At 30.6% G+C, this 16,727-nt stretch overlaps 1 protein-coding gene across 1 annotated transcript in view; it reads right to left on the bottom strand.

Moving 5' to 3' along the window:
- Positions 1-2,929, bottom strand: part of LOC102604819 (50S ribosomal protein L15, chloroplastic) — a 6,430-nt gene extending 3,501 nt beyond the window's left edge. Inside the window, exons 1-2 of the mRNA XM_006344071.2 lie at positions 2,758-2,929; positions 2,314-2,680 (exon numbers count right to left, since the gene is read on the bottom strand). Coding sequence (XP_006344133.1) covers positions 2,314-2,680; positions 2,758-2,838 — 448 coding nt within the window. The 5' untranslated portion in view covers positions 2,839-2,929. The remainder of the gene's footprint in view (positions 1-2,313; positions 2,681-2,757) is intronic.
- Between the last annotated feature and the right edge of the window lie 13,798 nt (positions 2,930-16,727).

The raw sequence follows: 16,727 nt of genomic DNA, 5'->3' as shown, positions 1-16,727 counted from the left end.
TCCCTGCCCCGCCCCCCCCCCCCCCCCCCTTTTTTTTTGTGAAGGGGTAGAGTTGGTTGATCAGATTACCTTACTCTTTTAACAAAAGTACCACGAGAGTCAAAGTGAACTTCATCTTACAAGTTTGTCCCTTCAGAAACTTCTGCTAATCAATTTGGTCCTTTATTTATATTTCTTGCATTAACCGGTCAAATTAAATTGCTAATCAGCAATATTGAGTATACGAGAAACGGGTGGCAAAGGTGGTAAACATGTAGTTGACAATTGATTTTTACAGATTAGCCTGACTTAAGGGAAATCCTTAACTAGATCAAAAAATACATACAGAATAAAAGATGAGATTGGAGGTTTTACAAAGAGCACTATCAGTTACAAGTTAGAATAGCCTAAAATAGTCAAAGTTATAAAAATTAGACATGTCTAGGCCTAATCAGTATGAAAGGCCTAAGAAAAGTAAGAACTTATTTTTAGTCACACAACTCCAGGCATGACAATCAAGGTTCAGCATTACATAATGCGAATGGATACAAGTTATGCCAAAAACAAAGGGCAGTTATGAATCCTCTAAGTAATACCAACAACTTGACATATTGACGAAAATACTTAATCTAACGTTATGGCTAAGGGAAAGTGAAGACTACTCAAGAGCCACACTGAGACTAGAGAGTCAAGGCTCTGACATTCTTTTCAAATCAAAGAAAGAATAGCCCTTCGATTCGAGGGCCTTCTTACCACCTTAGTATGAACTTTCTAAATCCTTCTTCTTTTAAGCTAAGTTTCCCTGCTAGGGGAAGGTTAGGAAAGGACGGACTTTATATCCACTGATTCGGTTTATGATGGCATAAGGAGCATTTGTTCGAGTGAGAGTTCCTAGAATGTTATTCATTTCGCAGTAAGAAACTTCTTGACAGACGTTTCAGTTGATTGGGTGCTTGAGCACATTTCTCTCATATCGACCAAGGCTTTCCTTTGAGTTTAAATAAGGGGTAACAGTCTTCAGATTATTGAGGAAGACAAAAAGGATGAGGACTTCAGAATATTGCAAATGAAAAAATACGGATTTTAAGATATTTGGCTTGATGTTGTCTAACTGTGCATAGCTTTGTTTCTTAGTGCAATATGTTGATCATTTGTAATAAATTTCTTTAGATTAATCATCAGTATATATGAGTATGCATATGCATATGCCCACCAGATGCAGATAAGACTTTTTATCATCCTATGAAAATCTGACTCTGCAATGACACATAACCAAAAGAAAAAACAAAAATGCTTGCAAACAAAGAAACATATAGTGCACCCAAGCGAGTGGCATAGTTGTTAATGAAGTGGGTTGAGAACCATGAGGTCTCATGTTCAATATTCATATATCCAAGCTTTTGTGTATAGAGTTATCCGCTCAGCAGCGCATATGGCGCTAGGCAGGGTAAAAAGAAGTATTTTTATTCCATTAGTTGAGAAATGAAGTAGCAAAGGAATATCCAACACAAGTTTTGGCAGGAGGTAGCAGGTACCCCGTAGAATTAAGTGCATGACAGTGTTATCAAAGCAAAAAACTCAAAAAACCTTTGAGGACCATTGGGACTAAGCGCAAAACGTAAATAAAGCGTGAGCTTTAACGAAAAAGACGCAAAGGGAGAAAAAATACAAATACATATGTTTAGTCTAAGACTAATAACTATAAGCATGAGCGACAAATATATGAACAAAGAAATTGATTTTTTTCTATTAAGTTTAATATCAATTCTTTAGTGATGGCAAGGAAAAGTATGCCTTAGAAACTTGATGACGACCCTGAAGCGCACATTAAGAAGGGCAAAGCGCTCAACAAATTTTGAGCCTCGCTTATGCACACCTTTGACAACACTACTACATGCAAAGTGGTCCGAGCACACAATTATAAAAAAACACATAGTCAAGCTAAAGCTATAAATTCTATAACAAACTAAATGCACTGATCCATAGACTTTTAAATGCTAAACTATAACACTGCAGATGGACACAGAAACAAACAGCAAAACAAGGAAAAACAAAATCCAACACAAACTAAGGGGTCATTTGGTACTGGGGATAAGATAGACAAAGTTATCCCATGGATTAGGATATCTCGCGGAATTAGTTATCCCACCATATATATGAGATAACTTATCCCATCATTATAGTATAAATGACAAGATAGATAATTCAGGGACTAACTAATACCCCTAACCAAACACAAACTAACATTTTATCCCGAGATTATTATCTCTTATCCCTTGTACCAAACAACCCTTATGATTACATAATTATGTTGAAGCAATGTTAACAAATTACCTCCAGCAATTCCTCTCAACTTAGGAAGTCTCCTATAGAGGGGCATTTGACCCCCTTCAAACCCCTTTCTAACTCCAGGTCCAGACCTTGATTTTTGACCTCTCATCCCAAAACCACAACTACCCCCTTGTCCAGCTGAATGCCCTCTACCCTTCCTCTTCCTATTCTTGGTAGCCCCAGGTTGAGGACCCAAGTTATTTAGCCGAAACCGAACACTCCCAGTTGCAGAATCAGCTGAAGCAGCACCAAAACTTGCAGTTTGGTTGAAAACAACAAATGGGGTTCTTGTTATTGACTTAGATTTCTGGTTGCAGACCTTTATTAAAGGCAAAAGCTTCGAACTTGACTTCAAATTACTTACATTACCCTGAAAAAAATTGATGGGGATAAATGAGAATAGTAATAATTTGACTGAAATTGGAAAAAGAAAGAGGAGAATTGTACCTTGAATGATGAAGAAAAGTGGGTAACAATTGAATTTGTTCTTGCAGGCGCTGCGGAGGAGATGGAGAGTAGAGACGCCATTGTTGATAAGGGAGAACTCAAAGGATTGTGTTCACTGTCCAAGCAAAAAGTGTTCGATAAATTTTAACGGATAGGGGTGGTTATTTCAGGGACTTTTTTTTTTCTTCTTTTTAAATTAGTTTACGAGTTCTTATCCAGTGTTCGATATCTAATCGAATTCATGCATATCACACTCCATTTTGAAGGTCGTATTCTTTTTTGTTTCTCACTTGATGTTTAGTATCAGTATTGGGCCTAAATAAATTTGGATTCACGCATGGCTGGACACATTTTTGGAGGTGATGCTCCTAAATGATTTTTTTCATTCACGGGATTGAATTTGAAACCTCTGGTTAAGGGGAGAGATCTCGATCATCTCACCACGAATCATATTAATTACTAACACGTTTGATTACTTAGTCATTGATAAATTCTATATGAGGGTTATTCGTAGTCCGTCAGCTTCTTTCTTAGGTAGTAATCTTTCTTTTCTTCCTCTTTCATCATGCTATACTCGGATGCGGATTACTTATATAATTTTCTGCTAAAAAATTTCAAAAGAATCTCCTTAGTCCTATCTGATTCCGCCAAAATTTGTGTATTGATTCATGGGGAACTTTCACATATAGCCACTTAAAAATAGCCCAATTACTCTCCATAGCTATAGTTTGATAATTACAATTCGTAGTTATATGTTATAAGGAGGAGAGAGGCGAGCAAGACTAGGAGAGAGGAGAGAGGAGAGCGAGACTAGATTATTCTCCATAGCTATAGTTTGATAATTACAATTCATAGTTACATGTCATAGGGAGGAGAGAGGCGAGCGAGACTAGGAGAGAGAGGAGAGAGGCGAGAGAAGGGGGGCTAAGAGTGGGAGAAAGGTGAATTGTATATGTATATATGTTAGATAATTGTATATTATACATATGTATTTGTATATATGGCAAGCGAGATTGGGATTGGTAGGAGAGAGGTGAGCGAGATTGGGAGAGAGAGGAGAGAGGCGAGCGAGATTGGGAGAGGGAGGATAGAGGCGAGCAAGAGAGGGCAGAGAGTGGGAAAGAGGTGAATTGTATATGTATATAGATTAGATAATTGTATATTATACATATGTATTTGTATATTCTGGCGAATTATACATATACAAACGTGACTAATTATACAAACTCGAAGTTAGCCCCCGTAATTAATGTATAATATTAGTCATGAGTGGTAATTATAGTAAACTATAGCTATGATGAGTAATTAAGTGGTATAAGTTTGCTTAACCGCGTAATTTTCCCTTGATTCATTGTTAGTATTGAGTATTGAAATACAACAAATTAGTCCAACAACACAAGCACGGCCCTTTTTGGAGAAAGGGGCTTGTGGAATCCTTTTGGGCCCTAAAATGGGCTCACTGATGAGAACTGTTAATAAAGCCCAAATTCACCTTTCATGGGCTTCACCTGGTTCAAAGTTCAAAAGAAATAAGGGAAATTATCTTTCTATATATATTTGATTGAAAACTCAAATAATTGGGAAAATTGTATAGAATAACAAACTATTAATTTAAATTAAATATTATAACTACAGTTTCATTTAATTATAATCCGTAGCAAACACTTGCCATTCGCCTCTCTCCCTAGAAATCTCGCTCGCCACTCTCCGTGATCTCACTCGTCACTCTCCCTCGCCTCTCTCACTTTATACAAACACAAATGTATAAATTGCGTTTGTGTTTGTATAAAGTGAGAGAAAATTGTATATACAAATACATATATTTATTTCCATCCTATACACTTATAATTATACAAATACAGATCTTCCCCTACCAGTTCATTTTGCCTTTCTCGCTTTATACAAACACAAATTATACAAATTACAATGTATAATTTGTGTTGTATATTTGATATACCAATGTTTATTTCGATTCAATTGTATACAAATTCAAATTTTATGCATATATACAAACATAAAGAACATATACATATACAAATGCAATTTTCATAGACACAGACACCCGATTTATACAAATCACTGTGATTTATATAAATCAGGTGTCTACGATTTTATACAAATCAAAGTTGCCTGTAATTTTTATACAGAGCTGATGCTCCATAGCAAACATAAAATTTGCTATGGAGCGCAATTATGTAAACTATAGCTATAACATATAAATATGATTTTTATGTTTGCTAAACCTAAAATTTACTCAAAATAATTTATATTAACATGAAACTTCTCATTTTACTTTTAAATAATATGATTTTGTTTACACAATAAAGCCATGGACCGATCAACACGTTTAATATCAATTTCTTTTCTTGAATTCATGTGTCTGATCAAACAGGTTCACATAAAATGAACGATTGAATTCATGTGGTGATCTACATTAATCAAAATGGAGAGATTGCACGTACCTCAATTATTTTACCGAATTACCTGCCAAACTAGGCACCATAACTTAGGCATATGGAAAAGCCATATATAATAGAGTTGAAGTAATCTACAACAGGCAGAGTGTCAAAAGTTATATTATCAGGTCATATTTAAGGTATTATTTTGAAGATTATAAATCCCACATTTTAATGAGAGATACCTTAGATATCCTTTGAGTGAGACTAAACAATAATTTTTTTTAATAACTTATATAACGATAACAATAACATACTCAGTGTGATCCCTTCACAAGAGGGGTCTAGGCTGGATATATAGGAAGTATGCATACCTTACCCCTATTTTTATTGGATAGAGACGTTGTTTCCGCCATACTTTTTTTTTCATAACTAAGGATATATATATATATATAACTTAAACCCTAATAACATAATATGCAGGTATATGTTTGTCTATCTGAATATATTTATATATATAATGAAACTCAAAACTATATATGTCAGTTTCATAAAGGACAATCTATTAGATGAAACTTCAGCAATAAAACACAAATTGTGTAAGACAATATAATAATATATACAGACATATAAAACATGTATACAATATATATATTCTTGTTTCTATATTTGATAAGGATGTAACAAGGGTTATATTTTAGTAGGTACAAAAACCCTAAAAATAAAAAATAAAAATGAAGATGCATGCATGATAATGATTGATTAAAGGCGTGACATCAATTTTGAAACCACAATGATATCTTGTGGCAAATGATTAGTCGTTTTCGTCTTGAATTTCGTTTGAATCCCAACTTGTTTCCATTGGTCAATGTAGATCTTCATTATAGTATTAAATTATAACTCATTCCTCCTTTTCTTCATTGAGTAACGAGAAAAATTGTCAGCGTGATTAGAAGATTACAAATTTAAACTATAGAAATGCTAAGGCTATTACATGGTATCTTAGGGTTTTCCAAAGAAAAACGTATACTATCGATAATGTTACTATGATTATAGTGAAACTTCTACTTTTAATTATCTTCTGATTTGAGATTTTGTTCACACACTCGATATTTTGAATTTGGACCTTTTAGCCGTAATTGATGCACTCCTCTCCCTTTGTTTTGACATTCTTTTAATTACTCAATTGTAGTACTATAATCTTTGGGTGAATATATTGTAAATGACAAAAAAAATATGCATGTTTATTTGAACTTGAATTTTGAAATGTTAAACTAATAAATCAACCTCTAATCTTATGTTTAGAAGATTCAAAATCCATATATATACATTAAAAATATATTTGTACGTAAACTTTTACCGAGGGGATTCAGATGAACACTCTCGCCCCCTCCTAGATCCGCCCCTATTCACAATCATCTTTTACCAATATTGTTGTAACAAAAATTTACATGTTTGTTGGGGTGCATGTGTATAAAACGTACGTAAAATTTTCACAAAAATAGTCAGCCCGTAAGTTGATAAACATTAGATGTGAAGAAGCACTATTTCTTGCAAAAATGTTTTGCAGCTTTGACTACCAATAGCTTTGCATGCATAAAAGTGAACCCACTATAAATGTTTCTCTAAGACATGTATCTATCACCTTAAGGGTTTGTTTGGTAGGAAAGAGTGTTTTTTTTCTTGAAAATAAATTATCAAAATATATGTTCGATCGTACCAAACACACCCTTAAATCGGAAAACAATTTTCTTTAAAATTAGAAAATAACATTATTGTTGGCAATCGAAGTATGAAAATAAGTTTCACAACTGACATTATATGCCGATCGTTTCCTTACACCCACCTCCCTAAGTGATGACATTAATTAGGATTTTCCCTTATAAGGAGCTAGATTCGAAATATAAAGATAATCAACCAGTAAACACAAAAAAAGCTTAATTAAAGAGATTCAACATATATTATGCATACATAAAGATAATTTTGACTGCCTTATATGTATACAATATGCAATTTTCTGACAAAGGGGATTCCTTTAGGTCGCCCATGGAAGCCCTAGTTCCCCACCTAACCTCTAAACCAATCCTCCCCCCCACCACCCCCAAACCAACCCAAGATTTTCACTATATTTTTATATAAGACAATATTTTTGCTCACTATGAAAATATACTATAAATAAGAAATTTACTTATTACTCGTATTTTCCAAGAAAACATTTTCTAATTTCATGCCAAACACACCCTTATTAATATCCTTTCTCTCTCTAATTATAAATTTGTGAGCACATGAAATGTGAAAATAAATAAATACAACTAAAAAGTACTTACAATAAAGTGAGTATAAAAAAGTGTAAGCAAGTGTTGGGGGAGAAGAGGTGAACTTTTAGCTAATTTGGGTATGATTGAAGAAGGGCAATATATATTGGGCAAAGCATCTTAAAAAACCAAAGCAATATACTACAAATTTTTTGTACTAATAAAGGGTATCTATTTCTTGATGAAGTATAAATGTATTGGCACTCTCAATTTTTGGAATTTAGTCTCTTATTGGAAATTATTCTATGGTCAATTTAAACATTTATATGTGTACGTGTGAGTTTTTATTTTCAGAATTTGGAAAAGTGTTTCTGAATTTACCATTGAATCTTATGTCTACTCACTAGTCACTAACCAGAGAGCATAGGTGGATTTATAGGACAATTTATGGTGCTCGTGAACACATGATTTTTTTGTCAAACTGGTTAATTTTTGTACGTATTATTGTAATTGATTTAATATTATTTGTGGATATTTATGTTCTAAAAAGGATATGGTGCTAGTGAACACATGATTTTTTCGCCAAATTGAATATTTTATGTACGTATTTATTACAATTGATTTAATATTATTTGTGGATATTCATGCTTTAGAAAAACTAAATTGTATGTGTGGTTAAATGCTAAATATTTTACCTAAAAAAAATATAAGGATAAATTACTATTTCAAATTTTTTAATGGTTTACTCATGTTATAAAAATATTAAATTTGTCTTTGCTAGAGAGTACGTGGGAGAGTGAGTTTAAAAAATATTTACACGTGAGAAAGAATTAAAACTCTTAGAATAAAAATATTCTTAGTACTTAGTAGTACATTAATTGTAGAGGTTACATTAGTTTACTGGATATTTTTCATATCCAACTCCAGTTTAACTATTGTTTTAGTACTACTGAGGTTATATCAACAATAATGCAACATAGTCAGTATAATTTTATAAATAGAATCTAGTAAAATTTTTTTCTAGAAATAGAGAAATTAATTCTGACGGATCCTTAGTATAACAACGCAAAAGAGTACTACAATGGTTATTCATAAGTTATTTTTAAGTTTGTGTTTGAACATGCGATATGAAGTCATGATTTCAAGTCAGCGTTTGCAACTATGATTTGAGATCATAATTTGAACTCATAAAATTCCAAATTCTCCAAATAAACACGATTTCCATTTTTTTAAAGTTAAAAATTGACCCATTATAAGTTTATGGGATTCCGTAAGTTTATAAAAGACCTATCATTTTAAATTTTGTAAAAGAAGACTCTTTATGTTAATACATTTTTTCCATGATCCAAGAAGATCGTAGTCAGGGGCGGAGCTAGCCTTTGAGACTATGTACTTATCTTTAGAAATTCATTCAATATACACAAATTATTAATTTAAAATTCAATAACTTGACAGGGCATAAATTCTGAATCCAAAAACTTGACTCCGATCCGCCTCTGATTATAGCCACCATGATAAAGGTTACTAACGGATTATAAGATGAAAGAAGAGAAATATCATTATATTTCTTAAAACCGAACCAATTCGACAACAACCAAACCAGTTAAAGATTTTTATGTTTTGGTTATCAAGAACCATGTCCAATTGAAGTGAAAAACAGTGAAATTACTGTAATGACTTGTTTGGCAGTGGGGGGTATAAGTGTCGTGATCCAGAAATTAAAGTCAGGATACAAATCATAACCTAATGTACAAAAGTCTATGGTATACTGTTAGATCCAATCTTTTCTACTCGAATATGCAATGGGGAAAAAGATTTGACTTTATGTACATCAATAAAATGTAATTATTATTTTTTCAGTAATAGTATAATTTACGTCTTTTATTTTAATGTATGTGACATACATTCATTTTTTGACCTGTTTAAAAAAATAATTACTTAAGTTTGAATTTTTTATTATCTTCAATAAAATGATTCATAGTTGTACAAACTTAAAGCCTTATTTTAAAACATAAATTTAACTATTCACACTTATTAAGATATAAAGTTATTTCTAGTTATATTTTAGGCTATATTTTATATGCTATAATAATATTCTTTCCATTTCATTTTATGCATTTGAGGATGAAATATATATAAGAAAATAACAAAAACTTGTAAATATTGTGATTTGAAATTAATAATACGTGTAGCGTAATGAAAATGGCCATTGAATCTTATGGTGTTTAATACATATTGAAATATAAAAAATGTTTCACTACTAAATATAAATTTGATATTCTTTTTTAAATAAACTAAAAATATAATTAACCTTAATTCAAATAGATAGAGTATTGAAATAAATATGTTTACCAACAAGTATTGTGGTCGAGTGGTAAGTACTCCATCATCCTTAACTAAATGTCTCAAGTTTGAGTTCCCCTAAGTACGTACGAAGTCGCCTTTATTAGGGAGTGTTTTTTTTTTTTTTTTGGTTTTTCACCTGGTGTCTGAAGCCTGCATTGAAGTCCCGACTATATCCGGATTGCACACGCCCCTTCAAGGCGCTCCCAACAAGATTTTGTGCATATCCAATGCTTGAATCCAAGATTTCTAGTTAAGGGTGAAACCATTCCAACACTGCACCACAAGTCCACAACCTATGTTGGTGTTAGGGAGTGGTTACCTCTTCTGTGCGTAAATCTAAATTTAGTCGAGCTCTAATATAAATATCGAGCACCAAATATACATTAATGACTAAACTAAAGAAAAATAATATGAATGGGGGAAGCATGCAGCAGCTTTAAACATATCCCTAAGAAAATGTGGGTTTGCAAGCTGACTCTATGTATCTATGTATGTATATTATATTGGGGATCGACTTTAGAGTTTAGCTATTGGCACTTTCTTTCTTTCTTTAAATTCAGATTTCCCAAAATCTTTTTACACAGTTTATTCATCTAACTTTATTAGTGTAGTCTCTACTCTAGCAGCACCTAATGTGGGTTTACAAGATTCTTAATCTGTTTGTCTCAATTTACGTGATACACTTTTTAATATACCTAAACACTAGCCCAGATATGATCGACACAGTCGAACTCAGTAACTTTTACGTATATCTAGTTTAAGATCATAAAATTTACAAGTCTTAATCAGAGTACATCACAATCATATAAATTGCGATGAAAAGATTATTATAATATCAAATTCATATTTTGGTTTTTAAATTGTGATTAGGTAGTAGGTAAAGTATATGTAATTGGCTAAAAGGATCTTTGTTAAGCTACAGTGTAGTACCTTTCGTCAGTACAAGTCTCGGGATTTCAGCTCCATACAAAGAAACAAACGTTGAGTGTTTCTGTAGCTCTCTACTTGTGCAACAGTAGTAGTAAATTACCACCAGGGAGGGTAGGGTAGGGGTGTGGGGTGGTCCCCTACATAATACATTTTAGTTTTTTTATTTGGTGTTCGGAGCTTGTATCGAAGCTTCGACTAAATCCGGACCGCACACGACTACAATACAATGCACTTTTTGCTACGAAATCTAAGCTACGAAATTAAAATTTGTGGCTATTGCTTAATAATAGCTACAAATATTTGAACTCCATAGCTATCTATAAATTCGTAAAATTTCTTAGCCACGAAAATTAATTTGGCAAAGCTAATGCTTCATTTTTGTTATAATTACTAACAACCGTGGCAATAATTATCTAAATAGTTATAATTTTTTATTGCTACGATAAAATTTCGTAGTTGGTCATAAGTTTTTGCCACGCGATAAAAGTTATTGTAGCAATAGTAACCCTTTAGCCACAACAAAATATTTGAAACAAAATGATGTATCTAAATAAATATTTTTGCTTCAAGTAATAACAATTTGTGGCAATAGGTAAATGATATAGCCACAAATATTTGGCTGTAATAAAATTTCCTAGCTAATTATTAATTATTGCCACAAATTAAAATTTATTATAGCAATAGTAACCTTTTAGTCACAATAATTATGAAATAAAATATGGTAGCTATATGAATATTTTTGCTTCAAATTATAAGATAATGTGGCAAAAGTTGATGATGTTGCCATAGATCTTTTCCTATGATAAAAATTTTATAGTGAATTTTTTTCTTAACAATTGTAACTATTTTAGCCATAAAAAGCTATTTAAAATAAAATATTATAGCTAAATAAATATTTTTTGTTTGAGTGCTTAAAAGTAGTGGTAATAGTTGATTGAATAACTAGATAATTATTTGTCATAGAGAGTGTAATTAGAGTCGTTGATCATTCGATTGAATTTATTTTTATATTTTACAAGTTTTAAATATAAGTCAAATAAATAAGTAACTATATGAACTTCAATTAACTAATTAGAAGATTTAAACAAAATTAAACTTTAATAAGTCTCACTCAAGCTTCGTCTTGATCAAGTGGTTTTAGAAGTTTTATCTGACTCGAGCATATTCCATGAAAATAATACCTATCGATTTTGTGTAATGTAGGTATTAATCATTTCATTCAATTTTATAGGTATAATTTGAATAAATAGGTGATTATATTTAACAATTTTGATTAAATAATTTATCAAACTTTAATAAAAGTAATTCACTAAGAGCCCGTTTGGATTGACTTAAAAAAAGTAGCTTTTAAGTCAAAAATAAAAAGTCAAATTGAAATGACTTTTAAGTCAAAAAATAAAAAGTAGGGGGAGGCCTACTTTTGGTTTCTGACTTATTTTAAGTCATTTTTGACCTTGCCAAACACTTCGTAACTTATTTTAAGTCATTTTTGACTTATTTTAAGTTATTTTTTATTTTTGCCAAACACTTTCAGAAGTCAAAAACTGACTTAAAAGTAGGTTTGATCAACTTTTAAGCCAATCCAAACAGAATCTAAGTCTTGCTAAAGCTCCATCTTGATCAAGTGTCTTCGAAATTATTTTTTTTCGAGAATGTTCCATTGTAATTAGTTGTGTTAAACATATCGTTCGATTCATTTCAATTACAGAGTGTCATACTTGTGAATTCCAAATATAACTTAAGTAATTCTCACTCAAGCTTCATCCTGATCAATTATTTTGAGACTTGTTATTTGACTCACAAATGATCTCTTCAAATAATATATTCATCAATCTAGTGTAATAAGATGTGTTCATTCAATTCAATATAACTTTACTGGATCTTACTTGTAAGTTTAAATTATAATTAAATTTTTTTTGATGACTATATATAATTAGTTTTGATTAATTAATTATATGAAATTTAAACAAAACTTCACTAAGTCTCACTCAAGTTTTATCTTAAGCAAGTATTTTGAGAAATTGTTATATTACTCGAATTTAATCTATTTGGACAATTACTTTGTGATGTATTGTTAATTTAAATTATTAATAATTATTATAATATAATTATAATTAGTTGAACTAAGGATTAATAATTGAATATAGCTAATATAGAAGTATCTCTATAACATTATTTATATCTAGCACGTATGGACTTTAAATACATTTTATTAGGAGGTAAATATGAATTCACAAATTAAAAGAGAGTAACTAAAAAAATCCCTCCAAATTGATTCCCTCTTAACTTTTTTTATTACCTAAATTATAGCCTTCTTTTATTAGAGAGTAAAAATAGATTGACAAAAAAATTAAAAAGTCAAATACCCTAAACTCTCAAAACAAATCTAAAAATCTAGCCGCCATACTCCTCATCCGCCTCCCCTTTGCTTCATCAGTGAGTATATCAATCACATTCTAAGTTTTATTTTTCCTTTTCCTCCATTGTTGTCCATTAGTATTTTTACTTTCTTCTTTAAGTTGTCAAAATGTAGACATTGAAATGATTATCTTATCCTATTGTTATAGCTATTATAGAAGAATTTGGTATTGTAAATGTTCTGAAATTGAAATATGTAATTATGTGTAACTTGAAATCTATATTGATTTTTTTTTCTGTTTTATCCATATAATAGAAATTCTTGTGATTAATAATGTTTATGGCAACTTTCCTCATTTGTACCAATGAATTTTTGTAGTTGTGGAAAAATTATTGAAATACACGTCTTATTTTCCCTTATTTCTAATATTCTCTTCTATTTCTAAAAACCTCTAAAATCCCTTATTTCTCTCCTAATTCTAAATTATTTTATAATGTATCCGAGCTAGTTTATAATGTATCCGAGCTACATATTATGTATCCGGTTTATTTTATAATGTATCCGAGCTACATATTATGTATCCGGTTTATTTTATAATGTATCCGAGCTACATATTATGTATCCGGTTTATTTTATAATGTATCCGAGCTACATATTATGTATCCGGTTTATTTTATAATGTATCCGAGCTACATATTATGTATCCGGTTTATTTTATAATGTATCCGAGCTACATATTATGTATCCGGTTTATTTTATAATGTATCCGAGCTACATATTATGTATCCGGTTTGTTTTACTTTTTTAGGGATTAATGTAATTACAAACTAAATAGGAATATATTGTAATTTCATATTAAAAAAATGTGATTCCTAAAATTTATACTTTATATATAGATTATAAAAAATATAGTTATACATTTCCGCTATTATGGAAAAATAAATAAAATCTAGCTAGTATAATTTATGTATTTCGTGGTAAAAAGAATAAATTCATAGCCATGTAAATAAAAAAATTATGGCAAATACATCAATTTATAGCTACAAATTTTCTTACACATGGCTAAATACAAATACTGTTGCCACGATACTAAAATATAATATAGCTACAAAGTATTTTCATAGCAAAGAAATCATTTTTTTTTTTGCTTCAACAGAATATATTGTGTCTACCACATAAAAAAATGCTACAGATTTTATATGTTGTGGCTAAAAAGAATTTGTTTTTGCTATAAGTACATATTTCGTAGCAAATTCTTTATAGCATCTTTGCTACAACATCATTTCTTTTTGTAGCAATAAGTTATAGTCCTTAGCCACAGACCATGTAAAGTCTGTAGCAAATTTTTAGCCACGCTACATTTTGCTACGAATGCTACGGAAACAATATTTATAGCCAAAGTGTTTAGCCATGGATCTTTTCATGTTTAGCTACAATGTATTCTGTAGCTATAAATGCATTTTCTTGTAGTGGCTCATTCGGAGGGTGACACTTCCAATAATATGCACATGGTTCGAATCTGAGACTTCTGGTTAAGGATGAATCAGTCTAACCACTAGCACTCCTAGCTCCATCTCTGCCAAATTGTACTGTGGCTAGAGGTGCGCATCGATCGGTTTCGTTTGGTTTTATCTATTATCGGTTTGGTTTATTATTTTTCAGTTTTTAAATACGCTAAACGAATAACCAAACCAATTCGATTTATCGGGTTTTAGTCCTTAACGATTCAGTTTCCGATTTAACAAATAAGAAAGTGCTCATAAAACAAATATATAGGACTTCTCCAATAATTTGACACGATAGGATAATAATATAACTTTACAAATGCTCATAAAATAGAAACAGTAGTAACTCTAAAGAAAAGAACTATACAAGTGCAAGTGTGCAATACAAATAAAAGAGTTTGTTTCTTGTGAACTAAGGGGTCGTTTGGTGTAATAGATAAGGGAAGTTAATCCCGGGATAAATTTTAAGTGCCCTTTATTTCCTTGTTTGGTTGGAAAGCTTGGGATAACTTATCCCAGGATTATGAATTAGTACCGAGATAATTAGTTATCCCTCATATTGGGTGGTATAATAATCGCGGGATAAGTTATCCCGGGATAAAATAGGTAAATGACAAATATATCCCTTGAAATCCTTTTTATACATCATTTCACATTTATTTATATTTACATTATTTTTAATATCATGTATACTAATATTTACTACTTCTTATTTTTATGATAATCATTCATATTTTTCTATTAAAAAATTACACTATATAAATATAATTTTTATTTGACTAATTCTTTTATTTATTTTATTTTGATTTCTCATAAATTTTCTTCTCTTTAACAAACTAAAGAGGAAAGTTATATTTTTAAGCTAAATAAAAAAAAGTTATATTTTTAAATACACATGGTACTTATCATGGGAGTACATAAACAAAAATATTTTATGTTAAATAAAATAAAAGTTTTATTTTTAAAAAAATAAATAACTAAAAACTCGCAAAGAAAATTTAAAAAATTAAATAAAGTGAAGGGTAATTTTGTAAACAAACAACTTGTTCTTAAAATTTATCAATATATTATTTTGAATACAACAAACCAAACACTCAATAAGAAATAATCCCAGTACAACTTATTCCATCATAACTAATCCCAATATAACTTATCTCAACATAACTTATCCCATCATAACTCATTTTCAAACCAAACGACCCCTACTTTGAAATGTATGTGAATTGAAGGCTAAAGAGCAAATGAAGTAACCAGTAAGATACTGATATCAATATTTAATATTTATATAAGGATAAAGTAATAAATTACTATTATCTTAATATGTTATCGATTTATCTAATAATCTAATATTAAAAAACCAAAATCAAATCAATAATCTGATAAAAAAAAATTCAATTCAATTTATTGATTGATTTGATTTTATATTAGTAAAGCACTATGATAATTATAAGTAGTACTTTTATGTTTTATGTGCCATAATGGAAACCACAGGTGTTGTTGGTTCAATGAATCTTTTTATATATTTATGTTAGGGCCTATATTATGTTTAGGTTTAATTTAGTGGTCATAAGTATGAAAAGAGTTGATGGTATTTGACTTGCCATTAGAGTTGCAATTTTTTTTTTTTTTTTTTTTGGCTGCTTTCATTCTGACCTAGCTATTAATTTTCACACACATAGTATAGTAATAGACTAGCTGAGGAACTTGATAACTCTTCTCATCTACTCGTTCAAAATCATATGCAGCTTTTGGCTATTTCTGCAAAAATGTTCCCTCAGCCACCCTAGTAACTTCAATTTGGTAATTCTTGGGTACATAAAACCACCCTTATTAAAACAAACAGTTTAAAAACTTATTTATGTGTAGAGTTTTGTTTACCATAATTTTTTTTAAAAAAACTAGGTATAGTACTCATGAATATATTATTGTTTTTGGTTTTCGGTGTTTAATATTCATTTTGGAGCTCAACTAATCTGTGTTCGCGCTCAAAAGTTTCACTTTGATAGAGAGGGCGGTAAAATGCTCTCTACTAAGACGATTTCATAACTAGAGGTCGAATCCCAAACTTTTGGTTAATGTTGGAGAAGGACTTATCACTTGATCACCACAACCTAAAGACAACTTGATGGCATACGATTTTCTTAACTAACGACGTATATATAAAGTTTTATAGCACACT

This window comes from Solanum tuberosum, unplaced genomic scaffold, assembly GCF_000226075.1.
Source record: "Solanum tuberosum cultivar DM 1-3 516 R44 unplaced genomic scaffold, SolTub_3.0 scf00051, whole genome shotgun sequence".
Taxonomy (NCBI): Eukaryota; Viridiplantae; Streptophyta; class Magnoliopsida; order Solanales; family Solanaceae; genus Solanum; species Solanum tuberosum.
This window is presented reverse-complemented; position numbering and strand designations above follow the sequence as displayed.